Source organism: Mustelus asterias, chromosome 4 (assembly GCF_964213995.1).
Source record: "Mustelus asterias chromosome 4, sMusAst1.hap1.1, whole genome shotgun sequence".
Lineage (NCBI taxonomy): Eukaryota > Metazoa > Chordata > Chondrichthyes > Carcharhiniformes > Triakidae > Mustelus > Mustelus asterias.
Window position 1 is genome coordinate 4,112,311 of NC_135804.1, and position 23,418 is coordinate 4,135,728.

At 48.0% G+C, this 23,418-nt stretch overlaps 1 protein-coding gene across 1 annotated transcript in view; it reads right to left on the reverse strand.

The window, feature by feature from the left end:
• Window positions 1-23,418, reverse strand: part of bean1 (brain expressed, associated with NEDD4, 1) — an 87,797-nt gene that overhangs the window by 12,633 nt on the left and 51,746 nt on the right. Inside the window, exons 4-5 of the mRNA XM_078210530.1 lie at window positions 14,010-14,219; window positions 9,062-9,203 (exon numbers count right to left, since the gene is read on the reverse strand). Coding sequence (XP_078066656.1) covers window positions 9,062-9,203; window positions 14,010-14,219 — 352 coding nt within the window. The remainder of the gene's footprint in view (window positions 1-9,061; window positions 9,204-14,009; window positions 14,220-23,418) is intronic.

Here is a 23,418-nt window from a genome sequence, read left to right on the forward strand (position 1 = left end):
CCAAAAAAAAATAGCTCGTTTAACAGTCGTTGATAAATTACAAATTGGAGAACAGGGAATGAGGGACGCAGGAACTGAGGTGTAGGGGGAGGGGAAGGAGAATTTTACAAGGACATTCCTCTGACATACTTTTGAGTCGTAACACTTGTTGGAGATATCGTAGTCGTTCTGAGATCTAGGTTTCTTTAGACATTAAAAGCAAGCCACGTGGCCCTTTAAATATCGGGGTCTCCCCCTTTGCTTGGAATTCCCGCCTGGCACAGAGGGGCAACTTAAGAAGGAGACAGCGCTCAGAGACTGTTCCTTCCTGTGGTTCAATGGATTGAACTCTCGCTTCTACTCATGAGGCGTGAGCACAAAATCCAGGCTGGCGTTCCCGGTGAGGTACTGCAGGGAAAGCTGCTCTGTGGAAGGTTCACCTTTCAGACGAGACATTAAATCAAGGTCACAGAAACATAGATAATAGGAGCATGAGGAGACCATTCGGCCCTTCCTGCCAAGTCTGCCTTATTATGATCATGGCTGTTCATCCAACTCAGTAATGTGTTCCCGCTTTCTCCCCGTATCCTTTGATTCCTTTAGCACACCCAAGAGCTATATCTAACTCCTTCTTGAAAACCTACAATGCTTTGGTCTCAGATACTTTCTGTGGTAGTGAATTCCACAGGCTCACCATCCTCTGGGTGAAGAAATTTCTCCTTATCTCAGTCCTAAGATGTTTACCACGCATCCTCAGACTGTGACCCCTGGTTCTGGACTCCCCCACCATCGGGAACATCCTTCCTGCATCCACCCTGTCCGGTCCTGTTAGAATTTTACAGATTTCTATGAGATACCCTCCCATTCTTATAAACTCCAGCAAATATATTCCAAACAGACTCAATCTCTCCTCATATGCCAGTCCTACCATCCCAGGAATCAGTCTGGTTAACCTTCACTGCACTCCCTCTGGAGCAAGAACATTCTTCCTCAGATAAGGACACCAAAACTGAACATAATATCCCAGGTGTGGTTTCACCAAGGCCCTGTATAACTGCATCAAGTTTACCCCAGTCCAACGCCGGCATCTCCACATCATAACTGCATCAAGACATTCCTGCTCCTCCACTCAAATCCTCTCGCTATGAAGACTAACTGTCTTTTTTACCACCTGCTGCATCTGCATGTTGACTTACAGCGACTGGTGTACAAGGACACCCAGCTCGCATTACATATTCCCCTCTCTCTCGTATAGATAACATTCAGATAATAATCTGTCTCTTTGTTTTTGCTACCAAAGTGGATAACCTCGCATTCATAACATTATCCATCATTAGACTTTTAATCGCGGCACTGTGGCAGAGTGGTTAGCACTGTTGGGTCCCAGCTTGGATCACTGTCTGTGCGGAATCTACATGTTTTGCCTATGTCTGTGTGGGTTTCCTCTGGGTGCTCCGGTTTCCTCCCACAGTCCGGAAGAGTTGCTGGTTAGGTGCATTGGCCATGTTAAATTCTCCCTCAGTGTACCCTAATAGGTGCTGGAGTGTGGCAACTAGGGGATTTTTCACAGTAACTTCATTGCAGTGTTAATGTAAGCCTACTTGTGATACTAATAACAAATAATCCCAGATTTTTCTTGAATTCCAATTTCACCATCTGCTGTGGTGGGATTCGAACCTGGGTCACCAGAGCGTTGTTGGATTACTAGCCCAGTGACAACATCACTATGTCATCACCTGTCTTTCCAAAATTACTTCACCGGCTGAAAAATGCTTTGTACTAAGGTGCTGTAGAAATGCAAGTCTTTAATTCTCAAATAACCCGGATCAAACTGAACCATTTGCTGCACAGGATAACAGCGTAGACTCCTTCCCTCTTAAACCTATCACGGCAGCAGTTGAGAGTTAATAATCTCCATGGAATTAGTATTAAATCTCAGTAAATCCCATAGGAGAGAGTGAAGCTCCGGCAGAACGAAACAAACATTTTGTGACTGCTGACCTAGAAACGACTTGGATCTTAGTGCGGGTTGCCACAATGGAGGCCTCACTGCACGAACAGAAGCCTGATGGGGGCAGGCTTTGAATTGTATATTGTTATTTGCTCATGGGATGTGGGCATCGCTGGCCATGCCAGCATTTACTGCCCATCCCTAATTGACCTCGAGAAGGTGGTGGCAAGCTGCCTCCTTGAACCCGCTGCAGACCATGTGGTGTAGGTACACCCACAGTGCTGTTAGGGAGGGAGTTCCAATCCGTGGTTCCTGGAATCAGTTGCCGATATAAATCAGCAGCTGCCTCCACTCGTGTGACTTTGGGGAAGTAGGTGCCTGAAACTCGAAATGTGCAGATTAGACATTGCAGAGGCAGGTCCGAACCTCACAGGTTTGTTTGAGTAAACAGGATACCTACTGAACAGTAAGGTACCCCTTTGGATTGAGTCCCTGGGCACCATTGGGTGAGGTCAGGTGCCCTTTGAGATTGTTAAAAATAGCATAAATGTGCATATAAAGTGTATAAACTCATTGGAATGGTCAAAACTATCAAAGAACTGTCAAGATGTCAAAGAACTGTCAAAACTCTTGGGAATTGTTAAAACTCATTAGAACTGTCATAACTGTCAATAGTCATCAATATACACACAACATGGCTCCTGAGGTTTGATCATGGATATTAAATGAGTTGGCATTGAGAGGTAAGGGCAAAGGATGGCGGGTGGGGGCCATAGGTTGGCATGAGTTAGCACTAAGTTGGCATTGGGGCAGTAAAAAGCCATGGGATGAATAAAGGGAGTGGTTGGCATGGGAGTATGAGTGGTATGGGGATGGGTAAAGGGGCACAGAATGGCAGAAGGAGTATGAGGGCCCATGGGATGTGTATAAGGACATAGGTTGGCATGGGGGCTTGGGGACTTGAGGAGTGGGTGAGGGAATGAGGTGGCATGGATGGGACATGGCAAGTGTGTGTGGGCAGGGGGGAGGGATGTGGGGTGAGAGCTATTTTTTGTCTCTTTTTTTCAATCTATCACACTCTGGCCAGCCCAGCTCCTCACCCGGCTTCCTTTGTACATCACTTGGGGGCAATGGATTCAATGTCTAATCCAGCCACGCCCATCCACCCACGGCCTTCTGGGCCTCTTTTTCCAGATTGGGTTCACAGAAGTATGTGATTGCGCTGGATAGAATGCAGAGGAGATGCACTGGGATGTTGCCTGGGCTGGAGCGTTTCAGCGATGCAGGGAGGCTGGTTAGACTGGGGTTGTTTTCCTTAGAGCAGAGAAGGCTGAGGGGGACCTGATTGAGATGTACAGAATTATAAGGGATATAGATAGGTGGACAGGAAGAAACTTTTCCCCTTAGTAGAACGGTCAATAACCATGGTGAGAGATTAAAGGTCAGGGGCAAGAGATTTAGAGGGGACTTGAGGAAAAGCTTTTTCACCCAGAGGGTGGTGGGAATCAGGAACTCGGTGCCTGAAAGGGTGTTAGAGGCAGGAACCCTCACAATATTTAAGAAACATTGAGATGAACATTTGAAACACCACAGCATACAAGGCTACGAACCAGGAAAATGGGATTAGAATAGATCGAAGCTTGATGGCTGGTGCAGATATGATGGGCTGAAGGGCCTCGTTCTGTGCTGGAAAACACAATGACTAAACATTCCGACTCTGCACAGCCAGCCTGGGAGTGAAAATCCAGGCCACGTACCAAACTCTTATCGAAAGACTTTGGCACCTTTCCCGACTTCAGGCTGTCCTGAAGCATTTCGCAGTCAACGGAAATACTTTTGGAACTGTTGTCATTGCAACACCGTAGGGAATAACAGCCAACTCGCTCACAATTAGCTCCCAGAAACATCAGCGTGATAACCCCTGGATTTGTTTTAGGTGTTGGCTGAGGGTTGAACAATGATCAGGACACTGCATCAATGATTCAGGGCTCCCCGAGTTCCGTAATGTGGAGTATTCTGCACTCAGGTCTCTGCAGGGGGAGTTGTACCCATGACTTTCTGACTCTGAGGTGACAACGCTCCCCATCCAGCTGCTGCCCGCGATAAATCAAAAAGAACTGAGATTCCCAAATAATCAACGTCCAGTGAAACACTAACTGGCAGTTCGACAGCGGATAGCTGTTGTGGCACAGGCTGTCATCTATCTCCACTGCACGGAATTCAAAACACAAATTCGGGGAGCTCGCTGCAAAGTGACATTAGTAGGTCAACACATCACTGCTGCCGGGCGCTTCATCTGATTACATCTCATTACAGCACAGGACGTGGAGACACACTGACGCTCAGACACCAGACAACTGTCCATTCTCATCCCATTATACATGCATCTGAATGGCTAAATACACTTAACTCTCTCCCGCTCCAAACAGCTAACAATATCTGTCAGATAATTCTTGTATTCATTCTGAGAACACTATGGCGGGAGTGGGAGGGGAGGACGGGGGGGGCGGGTGATCTTTAGCCCACGTTCGCCCTCTGTGTGAACGTTAGCAGGGTTCAAGGTCTGGGAGTGACAGGTCTCACTGGCGTGATCGCAATTTCAGATCTTCCCCACTCCTTACCGGTGATGTGGACATGAATCTGATTTACAGGCATTTCAGTAGATTTAAATATTATTAACTCTGTGCTGCATGTTGGTCCCCTATCATAAGATTCAAAACAGGTTCACCCAGACATGAACCTGTCGTGGGGGTCTCCCCGGGGATGTCAAGGTAAATATAGTTCCGGCACAGGTTGGCACGGCCAGGTTGGTGCCTTTGAAAGAGCAATTCAATCAGGCAATTGAAAAATTATTTTATGGATTGAGGGCCGCGCTGGCAAGGCCTTTGAACTGAGTGGCTTGCTGGGCCATTTCAAAGGGTATTGAGAGTCTACCACATTGCTGGGGGTCTGGAGTTACACAGATGCCAGACTGGGTAAGGACAGCAGATTTCATTCTTTAAAGGACAGTGAACTAAAGAACAAAGAAGAAAGAAAATTACAGCACAGGAACAGGCCCTTCGGCCCTCCAAGCCTGCACCGACCATGCTGCCCAACTTAACTAAAACCCCAACCTTTCCGGGGACCATATCCTTCTATTCCCATCCCATTCATGTATTTGTCAAGACACCCCTAAAAGTCACTATCGTATCCGCCTCCACTACCTCCCCTGGCAACGAGCACCCACCACCCTCTGTGTAAAAAATCTGCCTCGTACATCTCCTTTAAACCTTGCCCCTCGCACATTAAACCTGTGCCCCCGAGTAATTGACTCTTCCACTCTGGGGAAAAGCTTCTGACTATCCACTCTGTCCATGCCCGTCATAATCTTGTCGACTTCTATCATGTCGCCCCTCAACCTCTGTCGTTCCAGTGAGAACAAACCAAGTTTCTCCAACCCCTCCTCATAGCTAATGCCCTCCATACCAGGCAACATCCTGGTAAATCTTTTCTGTACCCTCTCCAAAGCCTCCACATCCTTCTGGTAGTGTGGAGACCAGAATTGAACACTATATTCCAAGTGCGGCCGAACTAAGGTTCTATAAAGCTGCAACATGACTTGCCAATTTTTAAACTCAATGACCTGGCCGATGAAGGCAAGCATGCCGTATGCCTTCTTGACTCCCTTCTCCACCTGCATTGCCACTTTCAGTGACCTGTGTACCTGTACACCCAGATCCCTTTGCCTATCAATCCTCTTAAGGGTTCTGCCATTAACTGTATATTTCCTATCTGTATTAGACCTTCCAAAATGCATTACCTCACATTTGTCTGAATTAAACTCCATCTGCCATCTCTTCGCCCAAGTCTCCAACTGATCTATATCCTGCTGAATCCTCTGATGGTCCTCATCGCTATCCGCAAATCCACCAACTTTTGTGCCGTCCGCAAACGTACTAATCAATCCAGTTACATTTTCCTCCAAATCATTTATATATATTACAAACAGCAAAGGTCCCAGCACTGATCCCTGAAGAATCATGCTTTCATGGTCATCATTCGACTTTTAATCCTAGATTTTTATTGATTCCAAATTTCACCATCTGCCATGGTGGGATTTAGAGTCATAGGGCCCGATTTTACCATTTTGATTCTAAGTGCTAAAATGAGAGCATTTCAGATCCGACTTTTAGACCCGTTCTCAGGCGCCCCCATACGCACTCTGCCTGAAAAAATATCAGTGATTCCGAATCGCGCTGCAGAGGCCTGTGGGTGGGGATTATCACTCCGATCGGAGCCTTCAACTGCGCATGCGTAGTAAAAAAAATAGAAAAACACTCCCATGCAACATCGCTTCTGGACCGGATAACACCTCACCCCTTGGCCCCCACAGACATTGTCCCACCCCCACAACATTATTGACCCCCTTATCCCCCCCGACCCCTCGCTACCCAGACCGATTGTGGCCCCCTGCCGCGCAGAGTGGCAGCAGACTCCCCTCCCTCCCACCGATCGCACGCAGAGTGGCAGCAGACCCCCCTCCCCCCACCAATCGCACGCAGAGTAGCAGCAGATCCCCCCTCTCCCCCCCACCGATCGCATACAGAGTGGCAGCAGATCCCCCCTCCGCCCCACTGATTGCATGCAGAGTGGCAGCGGACACCCCCGCACACCCACCAAAGAGCGATCTGACCCACTTCCCACCCCCCACCACCGATCTGAGTCAGAGAGCCGCCGGAAGCTCTGAACCTACCTCTTCAGAAGCTGAAGCGCCCGAAACAAACCTTTGCCAAGCATGTCTGTTTCATGCCGATTCTGGACGGGCGAACGCGGCGGTAAAGGGGAAAATGCCGGTAAGTTTGGGTGTGCAGCCCAATAAGTCAATTTAAATGCATACAAGTACATTTAAATGGTCGGCGTGACTGTTTCGGGTGCGGTCCCAATCACGTCCACTTTCAGCAATTGGTAAAGGGGGAATCGGCGCGGAGACGGGTGTGGATCGCGCTACTTGCCTCACACCCGAAAACGGGCACAACTTGATGGTGAAATCGGGCCCTTAGTCATAGAGGTTTACAGCATGGAAACAGGCCTTCGGCCCAACTTGTCCATGCCACCCTTTTTTTAACCACGAAGCTAGTCCCAATTGCCCGCGTTTGGCCCATATCCCTCTGTACCCATCTTACCATGTAACTGCCTAATGCTTTTTAAAACACAAAATTGTATCCGCCTCTACTGCTATCTCTGGCAGCTTGTTCCAGACACTCACCACTCTCTGTGAGAAAAAGCTACCCCTCTGGACCCTTTTGTATCTCTCCCCTCTCACTAATGTCTTACTAATGTCTTGTACAATTTCAGCAAGACTTCCCAACTCCTGTATTCAATGTTCTGACCAATGAAACCAAGCATGCCGAATGTCTTCTTCATCACTCTGTCAACCTGTGACTCCACTTTCAAGGAGCTATGAACCTGTACCTTTTTGTTCTATAACTCTCCCTAATGCCCTACCATTAACTGAGTAAGTCCTGCCCTGGTTCAATCTACTAAAATGCATCACCTCACATTTATCTAAATTAAACTTCATCTGCTATTCATCAGCCCATTGGCCCAATTGATCAAGATCCCATTGCGATCGGAGATAACTTTCTTCACTGTCCACTATGCCACCAATCTTGGTGTCATCTGCAAATTTACTAACAATGACCCCTAAATTCTCATCCAAATCATTAATATAAATGACAAACAACAGTGAACCCAGCATCGATCCCTGAGGCACACTGCTGGTCACAGGCTTCCAGTTTGAAAAATAATCCTCTACAACCACCCTCTGTCTTCTGTCATCAAGCCAGTTTTGTGTCCAATTGGCTACCTCACCCTGGATCCTGTGAGATTTAACGTTATGCAACAACCTACCATGCACCTTTGACACCTTGTCAAAGGCCTTGCTAAAGTCCATGTAGACAACATCAACTGCACTGCCCTCATCTACCTTCCTGGTTACCCCTTCAAAAAACCCAATCAAATTCGTGAGACATGATTTGCCACTCACAAAGCCATGCTGACTGTCCCTAATCATTCCTTGCCTCTCTAAATGCCTGTAGATCCTGTCTCTCAGAATACCTTCTAACAATTTACCCACTACAGATGTGAGGCTCACCGGCCTGTAGTTCCCAGGCTTTTCCCTGAAAGCCTTTCTTAAACAAAGGCTCATTTGCCACCCTCCAATCTTCAGGCACCTCGCCCGTGACTATCGATGATTCAAATATCTCTGCTAGGGGACTCGCAATTTCCTAGCCTCCCACAACGTCCTGGGATACACTTCATCAGGTCCCTGGACTTTATCTACCCTGGTGTGCTTTAAGACTTCCAGGGCGTGGATAGGGTAGATGTGGAGAGGATGTTTCCACTAGTAAGAAAAACTAGAACCAGAGGCACAACCCCAGGCTAAAGGGACGATCCTTTAAAACAGAGAAGAGGAGGAATTTCTTCAGCCAGAGAGTGGTGAATCTGTGGATCTCTTTGCCGCAGAAGGCTGTGGAGGCCAGGCCATTGAATGTCTTTAAGACAGAGATAGATAGATTCTTGATTAATAAGGGGATCAGGGGTTATGGGGAAAAGGCAGGAGAATGGGGATGAGAAAAATATCAGCCATGACTGAATGGCAGAGCAGAATCGATGGGCTGAGTGGCCTAATGCTGTTCCTGTGTCTTATGGTCTTATGGTTCCAGCACCTCATTCTCTGTAATATGTACACTCTGTAATATTGAACCCGGCTCCCGTGGGTCTCTAGATTACTAGTCCAGTGACAATACCACTACGCCACCCCTTCCTCTCTTTTCCCATAGCCTGCAAAAATGGCTTCCCCTTCAAGTATTTGTTCAATGCAGTTTGGAAACCGCGGCTAATATGGCACGCAAGAAACCTGTTAAGCCTCGTTGAGATCTGTACACCTGGGCGATTTTGATCCTTTGAATGGAGGAGAGCTGTGTAACTGTGAGAGAAATTGGAGGTGTAGACTTGGAAACTCAGCACCCTGGTTAGGACGAGGTAGTGGCCCATCGGAATCAGTCCCCGTGAGAATATTTTATTGGCTTTTCTGTTGTTGCTGATAGCAGGGCTCCCTGGGGAGCGGCAGCAGAGTAGGCAGATACTCACTGTGGAGGGGAATCCTGATACATCACATTGATCTGTGACAGTGTCTCAATATAGGAGTCAAAATCGAAATTGGGGGAATACTCTTCAATACACGTTGATCGCAGCTCTCCAACCGATTCTCCAAATGAGAAGCCATCTGGGGCTGTGGAATAGAAACATGGAGAATACATCATGGTGTTAATTACTGTCTGGGCATGGTAGCAGAGTGGTCAAAAAAAGTTTATTTATTAGTGTCACAAGTAGGCTTACATTCACACTGCTATGAAGTTACTATGAAAATCCCCCTAGTCACCACACCCCGGCGCCTGTTCGGGTACACTGAGGGGGAATTTAGCATGGCCAATGCACCTAACCAGCACGTCTTTCAAACTGTGGGAGGAAACCGGAGCACCCGGAGGAAACCCACGCAGACACGGGGAGACATGCAGACTCCACACAGACAGTGACCCAAGCCGGGAATCGAACCCGGGTCCCTGGCACTGTGAGGCGGCAGTGCTGAGCACTGTGCCACCGTGCCGTCCCATGGTCATGTTACTAGACCAACAATCCAGAAGCTAAGCCTGATGAATCGGAGACGTGAGTTGCAATCACAACATAGCAGATAGGGAAGATAAAATCAATTCGTTAAATAAATCTGGAATGAAATAATAGTAACAGCAACAATGATCATGGAACCATTGTAAAAACCCGTCTGGTTCACTAATGACCTTTAGGGAAGGAAATCTGCCGTCCTTACCCGGTCTGGCCGACATGTGACTCCAGAGCCACAGCAATGTGGTTGACAATTAATATCCTCTGGAATTGTTTAATCGGCCACTCAGTTCAATTAAAAGGTGTCTCCTCACCACTGGCTCTGGTTTTGCTATGTGGTACACTCTCAGAGAGGCATTTCCTACTCTATCACTGTTCAGTTTCCAGCTCACTGGATGTGTGTGGAGAGTGCGGAGGGGTCACCTGATCTGTTAGAATCCGACAGTGCCGAAGGAGGCCATTCGGTCCATCGAGTCTTCACCGATCACAATCCCAGCAAAGCCCTGTAACCCACACATTTACCCTGCTAGTCCCCCTGACACTGAGGGGCAATTCAGCATGGCCAATCCACCTAACCCGCACATCTTTGGACTGTGGGAGGAAACCGGAGCACCCGGAGGAAACTCACGCAGACACGGGACGAACGTGCAGATTCCACACAGACAGTGACCCGAGCCAGGAATAGAACCCAAGCCCCTGGCGCTGCGAGGCAGCAGTGCTAACCACTGTGCCACCGTGCCAGCCTGCTGTGGAGCCAGGAAGGAGTGAGTGATGTTTGAAAAGGAATGACTTTCCCCCGGTCTAGTAACCTGAGCTCGAGGCAAAAGATTGGTCCCTTGTCCCTACTACACATTAATCAAGATGCCCATTGATGTAACGTACTGCAACAGGAATAAATTTAGCCCGTGGCTCTCTCGACAATAATGTGCCAAACGGCACAAGCTGCATCGTAGAAACAGTCGGGTAACTGGAGATTTATACAAGTTCCTGAACTCAGCAGAGTTTCTGTCTGCGACCTTGAACCATTCGAAGTGAATCACATTCCCAGACGCGTCCAACAACGCAGCAGCTGCAGATCCGGGTGACAAGGTGCGACCAATTGAGCTAGATCAACATGACCACTGCAAATTTAAATTCAGGTCAGCACAGAGCCTGATAGTTCCCTGGTGGCGTGTTTCACAATCTCATGGTTCACGCGGGTTCCTGATTTTATTCAAAGCTCACAATTTATGGCCAGGGTGAGTGATTTATTGTCAATTTTCACTATCTCTGGGACTGATGTATGAGGAGAGATTGAGTCGGTTAGGATTGTATTCACTGGATTGTGTTCAGGAGAATGGGGGGGGGGGTGGAGTCTCATAGAATTCTCGATAAAATTCTAATAGGACTAGACAGAGTAGATGCAAGATGAACGTTCATCGGCCGGGGCATTGAGTTTAAAATTGGCAAGTCATGTTGCAGCTTTATAGAACCTTAGTTAGGCCGCACTTGGAATATAGTGTTCAATTCTGGTTGCCACACTACCAGAAGGATGTGGAGGCTTTGGAGAGGGTTACAGAAAAGATTTACCAGGATGTTGCCTGGCATGGAGAGCATTAGCTATGAGGAGAGGTTGGAGAAACTTGGTTTGTTCTCACTGGAACGACGGAGGTTGATAGAAGTCAACAAGATTATGAGGGGCATGGACAGAGTGGATAGTCAGATAGCTTTTCCCCAGGGTGGAAGAGTCAATTACTAGGGGGGCACAGGTTTAAGGTGCGAGGGGCAAGGTTTAAAGGAGATGTACGAGGCAAGTCTTTTACACAGAGGGTGGTGGGTGCCTGGAACTCGCTGCCGGGGGAGGTAGTGGACGCAGAAACGATAGTGAGTTTTAAGGGGCGTCTGGACAAATACATGAATAGGATGGGAATAGAGGGATATGGTCCCCGGAAGGGTAGGGGGTTTTAGTTCAGTCGGGCAGCATGGTCGGTGCAGACTTGGAGGGCCGAAGGGCCTGTTCCTGTGCTGTAATTTTCTTTGTTCTTTGTTTTTTTTTAATGGTGGGGAGTCCAGAATCAGGAGTCACAGTCTGAGGATACACAATAGATGTTTTAGGACAGAGATGAGGAGAAATTTCTTCACCCAGAGAGTGGTCAACCTGTGGCAATTGGTACCACAGAAAGCAGTTGAGGCCAAAACATTGTTTTTAAGATGCAGTTAGATATAGCACTTGGGGTGAGGGGGGATCAAAGGGTTTGAGAAAAAGGCGGGATCAGGCTATTGAGTTGGATGATCTGCCATGATCAGAATGAATGGCAGAGCAGGCTTGAAGGGCCGAATGGCCTCCTCCTGCGCCTAATTTCTATGTTTCTATGTGGCAAAGGCTACTGAACTGGGAGGTGCTGAATGCTACATGACACAACATTTGGATGGAATCCTGTGCCTTGTCCAATCGCTCTCTGCCACCCTCAAAATGTGGTTTGTGATTGGCTGCCTTGTTTTTAATTCCAATTAATCTTCCACCCTCTGTGAGCTCATCCAGAACTCTGCTATCCTGTACCCGAACCCAGCCCGAATCCCATTCACCCATCACCCGCTGTGCTCACTGACTCTCACTGGCTCCCGGTCCAGCAACGGCTGGATTTTAAAATTCCCATCCTTGTTTTCGAGAGCCACTGTGGCCTCATCCATCCCTATCTCTCTAATCCCCTCCAGCCCCGCAATCCTCCGAGATCTCTGTACTCATCTAGTTTTCCTCAACGCCCCCAATCTTAATTGCTCCACCATTCACCACTGTGCCTCGATCAGTAAAGATCCTCAACTCCCGGCCCAAACAGCTCATCTTCTCTCTCAAACAAAAACAAAAAAATGCTGGAAAATCTCAGCAGGTCTGACAGCATCTGCGGAGAGAGAGTGGAGCCAACGCCTCGAGTCTAGATGACCCTTCGTCTGCCAACATTTCGAGTTGAGATTACCCTTCATCTGATGAAGGGTCAACCAGACTCAAAACGTTAGCTCTATTCTCTCTCCACAGATGTTGTCAGACCTGCTGAGATTTTCCAGCATTTTTCTGTTTTTGTTTCGGCTTCCAGCATCTGCAGTATTTTGCGTTTATCACCTTCCCTCTCCTTGACCAAGCTTTTAATCATTGGTCCTACTGTCTCTTATGGGGCTTGGTGTCAATTTCGGTCTGCTAATGTTCCTGTGAAATATCTCAGAAGGTTTTACCATGTTAAAGGTGCTATATAAATGAATATGAGCTGTCAGCGATTGGTGGATTCGTTCAGAATACGGTTCAGCAGTCACTGTTGCTTCCTCCAATTTCCTCTCCCTTATCTCCTCCTCTCACAACACAGCCCAATCTTTCCTCGGGTAGAGTCCCACTGTTACTGTCCGGTCTCCAACATCAAACCCAACATTTCATTTCCATCCGTAACTGCCGACAGGAATCTACACCATGGAAGATCTAACTCAACTCCTTCTGAGGCCACATGTCCTGAGTTGAACTCGGAGCTTTTGGGTCAGAAGTAGGGGTATTACTCATTGAACTACAAGACTTGCATCCATTTTAATGTCAATATATCCTTCCTGAGATATGGTGCCCAGAAGTGGACGCCCTTACTCCAGATGTGGTCTTGATCCAGCTCCCTTGAGATAAGTCCTGACATTAGGCGAGATGATGGAGTAGTGGTATTGTTACTGGACGAGTAATTCAAAGACTCAGGGTAATGCTCTGGGGACCATGGGATGGGCAATAAATGCTGGCCAGCCAGCGATGCCTAAATCCCATGATTGAATAAAAAAAACAAAAAAATATTTCAAACCATAGAATCCCCATGGAGCAGAAAGAGGCCATCCGGCCCATCGAGTCTGCACTGACTCTCCAAAACAGCATCCCACCCAGGATCTCCCCTCTGCCCTATCCCCATTAGCCCACATATTTCCCATGGCTAATTCCCCTAACCTACCCTTAGACACTAAGGGACACTTTAGCACGGCCAATCCACCTAACCTGCACATCTTTGGAGTGTGGGAGGAAACCGGAGCACCCGGAGGAAACCCACACAGACACGGGGAGAAAGTTCAAACTCCACACAGACAGTGACCCGAGGCCAAAATTGAACCCAGATCCCTGTGAGGCAGCAGTGCTAACCACTGTGCATTTCTTTATTGAATTATTTTTGTACACCTCCTTTGCAATTTCTGTAGTTGGACCATGAGTCTGTCTGTTCCTCCATGGTTCCTAGCTCCTCACCATTGAGACAATGTCCAGATCGATCTTTCACGGGAGGAGGTCTTTGCTTAGAAAACATCTGGAGACGGGGAGCGGGGTTGGGGGGGAACACAGCAAAGGGACGTCTCTCTTTGATGTGAAGAGTTGACGATGTGGTTGGACTCGGAGCGCTAAGGGGGAGGTTGCAGCTTGCGAGGGACTCACCGTAACTGGCCTCGGTCCTGATATGAGAGTTTCTTAAGCGGCCGTCTTTTCTCAGGCTGCCCACAATGATGGTCATGCAGGATAGGAAGAGAACCAGTCCAATCACAATTCCTGCCACCACCAGGGGCGACACGAGCAAATTGGCATCGCTGTTGCCCTCGTTGTAGTGTGGATATCCATTGTGGCTACCAGTCTGGTTTGAATGAATTTCTGAACAGAGAGAGAGAAGCTTTTAGCAGAGCGAAGAACTCCAAACATTTCATTCAAAGATTACCCGATATTTTTTAAGTCTGGCAAATGCGACGAGGGCTCGGTTGTGTTTCCAGCTGTCACTTGGAGCATGTCGCTACATTCGATGTACTTTGAAATCCTGACAGTGACGAAGAGAGACGAGCAAACAGTAATGTACTCTACACTCCCACTGAGAATCCAACCAGCGACTCTGGTTTCTGACGGGGAACTTGACAGGAGCACTGAGAGAAAGACAGGCTACTCACCGGCCATCCAGGTAGCATCGATAAATCCTAACTGAAAGAAGAAACCTGCATTTCACTAGCGCCTTTCACCACCTCAGGATTTCCCACAGTGTTTCATAGCCAATGCATTACTGGTTTCTGGTAATGTGGAAAACACAGCAGACAATAATGTGTGCATTGCAAGCTCCCACAAACAGCAATGTGATCATGACCAGATAATCTTGTTTGCTGATGTTGTTGCAGAATAAATGTTGGCCAGGGCACCAGGAAATGTCCTTGGAATTGAGGCTCACAGTCCCATTGCAATATTGAGTGAATTCTGCGTTCATTATAATTGAATTGATTACCTAGAGCACTTATAAAGAGAGACCGCTGGAACACTGGGTTAGTGTAGGAGGCAGACATATGTAATGCTGCATTCTATCAAGGAAAGGATTGCATCTAGATTCACACCACCATCTGGTTTGGGATTAATTTATCAACTCACATTGTCAGATGTACCATCTTTTGGTTGGCAATGGGAGACTTGTTTACCACCTTAGATGGATATAAAATATCTCAAGGTAATATTTTGGGAAACAGAATGAGTTCCCTTGCTGTCCTGTCCAACATTTATCATAAAAATATGTGTTCTAGACATTTTTATCATTGCTGTATCAAAGTTCCTTGTACTAAGTTCTCAGGACAACTAAAGATGGACAATAACTGCTCCTCTTGTCAGCAGAGCCCATGTCTTGAGAATACTTAAAACACAATAATTAAAACAGAGCTTCCTGCATTTATATAGAGCCTTCAATATGGTAAAACATCCCAGGATGCTGTGCAGGGCCGCATAGGGAGATATCAGACTGATCAGAAAGTGGTTTTCCAGAGAGTTAGGTTTTAAAGATTGTCTGAAAGGAGGAGAAAGAGGTCAAGCAATGGGGAAGGTTTGGGAGAGAGTTCCTGCTCTTAGGGCCCAGATAGCTGAAGGCATTGCTGAGGCAATGGTCTCGTGGTATTATTGCTAGACAAACTCAGCTAATGTTCTGGGGACCCGGGTTCGAATTCCACCATGGCAGATGGTGGAATTTGAATTCAATAAAAATTATCTGCAATTAAGAATCTACTGATGACCATTAAACCATTGTCGATTATCAGAAAAACCCATCTGGTTCACTAATGTCCTTTAGGGAAGGAAATCTGCTGTCCTTACCTGGTCTGGCCTACTTGGTAGTGTGGATGAACAGAGGAATCTGGGTGTCCATGTGCATAGATCCCTGAAAGTTGGCACCCAGGTTGATAGGGTTGTTAAGAAGGCGTACAGTGTGTTAGCTTTTATTGGTAGAGGGATTGAGTTTCGGAGCCATGAGGTCATGCTGCAACTGTACAAAACTCTGGTGCGGCCGCACTCGGAGTATTGCGTACAGTTCTGGTCACCGTATTATAGGAAAGATGTAGAAGTGTTGGAAAGGGTGCAGAGGAGATTTACCAGGATGTTGCCTGGTATGGTGGGAAGGTCTTATGAGGAAAGGCTGAGGGACTTGAGGTTGTTTTCGTTAGAGAGAAGAAGGTTAAGAGGTGACTTAACAGAGGCATACAAGATGAGCAGAGGATTAGATAGGGTGGATAGTGAGAGCCTTTTTCCTCGGATGGTGTTGGCTAGCACGAGGGGACATAGCTTTAAATTGAGGGGTGAGAGATATAGGAGAGATGTTAGAGGTAGGTTCTTTACTCAGAGAGTGGTAAGGGTGTGGAATGCCCTGCCTGCAGCAGTCGTGGACTCGCCAACATTAAGAGCATTCAAATGGTTATTGGATAAACATATGGATGATATTGGAATAGTGTAGATTAGAGGGGCTGTAGATTGGTTTCACTGGTCGGCGCAACATCGAGGGCCGAAGGGCCTGTACTGCGCTGTAATGTTCTATGTTCTATGTTCTATGTACGTGACTCCAGAGCCACAGCAATGTGGTTGACTCTTAACTGCCCTCTAAAATGGCCCAGCAAGCCATTCAGTTCAAGGGCAACTAGGGATGGGCAATAAATGCTGGCCAGTCAGCGACGCCCATGTGGCACAAATGAATAAAACAACATCAGTGAATTACTTGGCGATAGGCCCATTCATGCTGACCAATTGGGTGTTATGGGATCCTTCCATGCCAACCAGGTGCTGCTGGGATGACAGAGCTGTTGGCCATCTGATTGGCTGGCTGCCCTCTAAGACGAGATGTTTTCCTGAGATAGGGATGGAGGTCTCGCCTTGAAGTAATTAATCCTTCCCACAGTGCTTTGAGATTGCGGGTGGACACCACACAGACATTTTAGCTGGGGGCTTGGGCAAAGGGGACTGCACCTTAACATCCAGCCCTGTGTGTGGATTTTAACCCTCTCCTAACCCACTCCTCCTTCCTCACAGTTTTGAAGGTATTCACTAAGAGTGTATTCACTAAGAGTTGAGCCAGCACGGTGGCACAGTGGTTAGCACTGCTGCCTCACAGTGCCAGGGACCTGGGTTCAATTCCGGCCTTGGGTGGCTGTCCAAGTGGAGTTTGCACATTCTCCCCGTGTCTGTGTGGGTTTCCTCCGGGTGCTCCGGTTTCCTCCCACAGTCCAAAGATGCGTGGGTTAGGTTGATTGGCCATGCTAATTTGCCCCTTAGTGGGGGATTAGCAGGGTAAATATGTGGGGTTACGGAGATAGGGCCTGGGTGGGATTGTTGTCGATGCAGACTCGATGGGCTGAATGGCCTCCTTCTGCACTGTACCGATTCTATGATTCTGCTGCGAGAGTGCTGCACAGTCAGAGATGCCATCTTTCAGAAGAGATATTAAACTGGATTCGAAACGTTGGCTCTGCTCTCTCTCCGCAGATGCTGTCAGACCGGCACTCCCCGTGGGGTAAAGATCCCACGACACTATTTTGAAGAGCTGCAGAGGAGTTCCTCCTGGTATCCTGCTTTATATTTATCCCTCAGTCAACAATACTCAGACAGATTATCCAGTTATAATCCACTGCTGTCTGATTCTATGGAGGAATGTCCATTTCGATTGTCTCCGAGACGTTTCTGAACACAGCGACCTTACACAAACTTTACTCAGAAGGTCACTGACGTAGTTAAACAGCCTGGGATTGTCTGGGCATTTTGTCAGCAGGGTGCCTCCCAATGCAGCAAAATGAGACAAACTGCTTTGTTGCCAAGACAATCCCATATTTTATCTTTCTTCATGTAAAGAAGAATAAGTTATTGTTAATGGAGTAAGAGGAATAACTGACAGGGGGCAAAATATTAATTGGGAAATAGCAACACTTAGCTGGTTAGAGTTGGTGTGGTAGGCCCATAGCATAACTTAAATGGGACAGTGCAGAGGGAGCTTTACTCTGTATCTAGCCCTGTGCTGTACCTGTCCCGGGAGTGTTTGATGGGGGACAGTGCAGTGGGAGCTTTACTCTGTATCTAACCCCATGCTGTAGCTGTCCTGGGAGTGTTTGATGGGGACGCTGTGCAGGGAGTTTTACTCTGTATCTAACCCCGTGCTGTACCTGTCCTGGGAGTGTTTGATGGGGACAGTGTAGAGGGAGCTTTACTTGTGTCTAACCCTCTCATAAAATCATAGAATCCATACAGAACAGAAAGAGGCCATTCAGCCTATTGAGAATGCTCTGATAACAATCCCACCCAGGCCCTATCCCATAGCCCCATGTATTAACCTGCTATTCCTCTGACACTGAGGGAGAGTTTAGCATGGCCAATCCACCTAATCCGCACATCTTTGGAATGTGGGAGGAAACTGGAGCACCCGGAGGAAACCCACGTAGACACGGGGAAGAACGTGCAAACTCCACACAGACAGTGACCCAAGGCAGGAATCGAACCCGGGTCCCTGGCACTGTGAGGCAGCAGTGCTAACCACTGTGCCACCGCTCTGCTGTACCTGATTGGAGGTTGTCCGTCTAGATGCCTGGGTACAAAACTTGACTTTCTCCGTGGTGACACCCATTACATTGATCAGCACGGGAAGGACAATAATGAAAAAGCTGCTTCTTGTCCCTCCTGGGCATCTTTGACAAATTACAGGGAGTGTGAGAGGAAGCTATTGGCAATGTGACAATGCTGTGAGATTCAGGCCCATTGCAGTCAGGTTGATGATCGTGAGAATACCGTCTGCCCAGATGTTCCCTTCATTGGTGGCTGGGTCGAGATTCATTACCAAAACATCATCTTGCATCCAAAATGGTGGAAAAGCTGAAACATCATTTGCCCGACAAACCCATACACTGAGGGTGCAGGAGAAAGCTCATTAAACGGGATTTTCAGAAAGAAAACATTTTCCGAGGCAAAGCAATATCTTTCAGAGGGCTGCGAATCATTTGCTGATCTTGAGGATTAAAGCTTTGTCTGTGCTTTGAGTGAATTGCAGACTTTCTTTCTTCCCCCCCCTTCCTGCCTTTTGATAAACTGACTAATCACTCGCTGTGTTATCTCCTGTGATTGAAGGAAATGTCCTGAAGCCACAGGTATCACACTCACTACTCAATTTCCTTCCAGTTTTGTGAAAATCCCCTCGTCGCCACACTCTGGCGCCTGTTTGGGTACATTGAGGGAGAATTTAGCATGGCCACTTCCCACTTCCCGCTGCCTCGGCAAAGCAACCAGTATAATTAAGGACCCCACGCACCCCGGACATTCTCTCTTCCACCTTCTTCCTTTGGGAAAAAGATGCAAAAGTCGAGGTCACATACCAACCGACTCAAGAACAGCTTCTTCCCTGCTGCTGTCAGACTTTTGAATGGACCTAACTCGCATTAAGTTGATCTTTCTCCACACCCTAGCTATGACTGGAACACTACATTCTGCACTCTCTTGTTTCCTTCTCTATGAACGGTATGCTTTGTCGGTGTAGCGCGCAAGAAACAATACGTTTCACTGTATGTTAATACATGTGACAATAATAAATCAAATCAAATCAAATCAATGCACCTAACCAGCACGTCTCTTGGACTGTGGGAGGAAACCTGAACACCCGGAGGGAACCCATGCAGATACGGGCAGAACGTGCAGATTCCACACAGCTGGGAATCGAACCCGGGTCCCTGGCACGGCGAGGCAGCTGTGCGAACCACTGTGCCACCGTGCCGCCCTGCGGTCACACTGAACCCTGCAGCCTGCTGGTTCAGAGGTCAGAGTGTTATCCACCAAGTTATGGTGATGCCTCTCATTGCTAATCCCTCAGGAGACACACCGAAATCAGTAAGTGTTTCAGTCACATGCCAGTGTTCTTCGAGTAGATTGGCTTTGCGATGACAGCAGAGTTTATTGCTCGACAAACAAAAAGACAACTGCTGGGTTTGTTGCCAATCCAAGTAGATGACCGGAAGGCAGACGGATTCCATTGGGATTTTACAACAGCTTCTCATTAATTTCGGATTCTAGCTTGTCGACAGAGAGGGTGTGACGGTCGGGTGGGGGAGGGGCAGGCACAGCGAGTACTAAAATGGCACAAAGGAAAATCCTAACAGAGCGAAGGACAATGATAGAATTGTTCGACTTAATCGCAGGGAGAAAGGAGCAAGGCAGTTTCTGTTGGCAGGACATTGGGCTGTGAATGAACAGGACACACACTCACTTCAGAATGCATGCAGCCAGGGCTGTCACTGGGCAGAAATATATCCCACTTCACCACCTGAAGCACTGGTGGAGAATGCACCCCCACTAATACTGGTTGCCCCACAACCATGTAACACTCTGCGCAGTGTTAATTGGCTGGAGGTGGGATTTCAGCCCCTCACTGGGGAGGATGTACCAACTTAGAGAGATTGAAAGGGGTTCTGTAATGGGTGTGTCCTAGACCCAACCATCTTCAGCTGCTTCATCAATGACCTTCCTTCCATTATAAGGTGAGGATGTTCGCTGAAGGTTACACAATGTTCAGCACCATTCGCAACTCCTCAGGTACGGAAGCAGTCCAGGTCCAAATGCAGCAAGACCTGGACAATATCCAGGCTCGGGCTGACAAATGCCAAGCAATGGTCATCTCCCACAAGAGAGAATCTAACCATCACCCTTGATATTCAGTTGCATTACAATCACTGAATCCCCCACTATTAACATCCGCGGGAACCACTGACTAAAAATTTGAACTGGACTAGCCATATAAATACTATGGTTACAAGAGCACGTCAGAGGTTAAGAATCGTACAGCGAGTCTCACCTCCAGAAGCAGAAGTAGGCCATTCAGCCCATCGAGTCTGCTCCATCATTCAATGAGATCATGACTGATCTGATGTGATAATCCTCAAATCCTCAAAAATGCACTGTAGAAACTCATCAAGGCTCCTTCGGCAGCACCTTCCAAACCCACGATCATGATCATCTAGAAGGACATAGGCAGTGGATACCTGGGAACACCACCACCTAGAAATACCCCTCCAACCAATCAACATCCTGATTTGGAAATATATCGCTGTTCCTTTACAGTCACTGGGTCAGAATGCTGGCACTCCCTCCCTAACAGCACTGTGGGTGTTCCTACGCCTTAGAAACTGCAGCAGCTTGAGAAGGCAGCTCACCACCACCTTCTCAAGGGTGATTAGGGATGGGCAATAAATGCTGGCCTAGCCAGCGACTCCCACATCCCTTGAATGAATAAACAAACCCTCTTCTTCTTGCCTGAAACCAGAGCAGGGCGATGTACTGGGTTTCTCCCAACCCCTGAACCTCTCCCACTGGCTCGCCGAACATTGTGGCCAGTTGGGAAAGGGCTCTTAAGGGCCTCCATTGTGGTGAGCGCTGGCAGGGGCATTCGGGGCCTCTTTCGACCCTGTACAATTACTGATAGATCAGAGTGGGTGATAGGAGGGTTCACATGGGGAATTTTACAGATCACCCCATCTTGCAAACCTGCCGGTGGGGGATTGTGCAATTCTGCCCACTGTGTCAGTGGAAGTCTTGCCAGAGTCTGAAGTTTCAAGCCCCACTCTAGCTAGGATTGTGTACAAACATCCAGTGCTGCGCTGTTGGACTGCCGCGCTGTTGGACATGCCACCTTTCAGATGAGACATCAGACCAAGACCTGTCTACTCTCTCAAGTGTGAAATATACCACAGCGTTATTTGAAGAGTGTCTCTGCTGAACCGACAAACATCAATCCCTTAATTAATGCTACAATAAACAGATGATCTGCTCACTAATGTCCTTTAGGGAAGGAAATCTGCTGTCCTTACCCAGTCTGGCCTACATGTGACTCCAGAGCCACAGCAATGTGGTTGACTCTCAACTGCCCTCCAAGGGCAACTAGGGATGGGCAATAGATGCTGGCCCAGCCAGCGACGCCCATGTCCCACGAATGAATAAAAAGAATATCACGTTGTTGTGGGAGCTTGCTGTGCACAAATTGGCTGCTGTGTTTCTTACATTACCACGATGACCACACTTCAAAAAGTACTTGATTGGCTGGAAAGGGCTTTGAGACATCCAGTGTTTGAGAAGGTGCTAATAGAATCATACAGTGCAGGAGAGGCCCTTCAGCCCATCGAGTCTGCACCGACACGCGAGAAACTCCTGAACTTACCCTCTGGGTAAAAAAGTGTTTCCTCAAATCCCCCTAATCCTCCTGCCCCTCACCTCGAACCGAGTGCTGTACAAAGTCCTTGTGTTTATTTTCTTTCAGACAACTAAGGGACCAGGAAGCTAATTATATATCCATCAAAGCCCCGCTGCTATGTCTGACAGCTGCAGGCTAAGTTGCTGCTAACGTAATAAGTTACCATGGAGACCAAGTGCTCTTTGTAAAGGGCCATCCTGACACAGTGTGATGGACATGACATTTAATGGCACAGTCAGCTTGCTGCAAACGCCTTCCCCGCTGTCCTCCCCTCAGCCCCGGGGTTGCCAACTCTGCTTCAACATACTCCTGGAGGCTTAGCCTCCAACCAGCCTGGCTCCCAGTCTCTTTCCCGACAGTACGCCGTACTAGCCTTCATTAATCGAGGGATTGAGTTTAGGAGTCGGGAGATAATGCTGCAGCTTTATAGGACCCTGGTTAGACCCCACTTGGAGTACTGCGCGCAGTTCTGGTCACCTCATTACAGGAAAGATGTTGAAGCCATTGAAAGGGTGCAGAGGAGATTTACAAGGATGTTGCCTGGATTGGGGGGCATGCCTTATGAGGATAGGTTGAGGGAGCTTGGTCTCTTCTCCCTGGAGAGACGAAGGATGAGAGGTGACCTGATAGAGGTTTACAAGATGTTGAGAGGTCTGGATAGGGTAGACTCTCAGAGGCTATTTCCAAGGGCTGAAATGGTTGCTACGAGAGGACACAGGTTTAAGGTGCTGGGGGGTAGGTACAGAGGAGATGTCAGGGGTAAGTTTTTCACTCAGAGGGTGGTGGGTGAGTGGAATCGGCTGACGTCGGTGGTGGTGGAGGCAAACTCGTTGGGGTCTTTTAAGAGACTTCTGGATGAGTACATGGGATTTAATGGGATTGAGGGCTATAGATAGGCCTAGAGGTAGGGATATGATCGGCGCACCTTGTGGGCCGAAGGGCCTGTTTGTGCTGTGGCTTTCTATGTTCTATGTCAATCTTACCAATTCTTCTTCCCAATCTCACTACCCTCACCTCCCCACCCCAACACCAGCCCCCCCCCCCCCCCGCCCTCCTCAAAGAACAATACAGCACAGGAACAGGCCCTTCGGCCCTCCAAGCCCGCGCCGCTCCCTGGTCCAAACTAGACCATTCTTTTGTATCCCTCCATTCCCACTCCGTTCATGTGGCTATCTAGATAAGTCTTAAACGTTCCCAGTGTGTCCGCCTCCACCACCTTGCCCAGCAGCGCATTCCAGGCCCCCACCACCCTCTGTGTAAAATACGTCCTTCTGATATCCGTGTTAAACCTCCCCCCCGCCGTCACCTTGAATCTATGACCCCTCGTGAACGTAACCACCGACCTGGGGA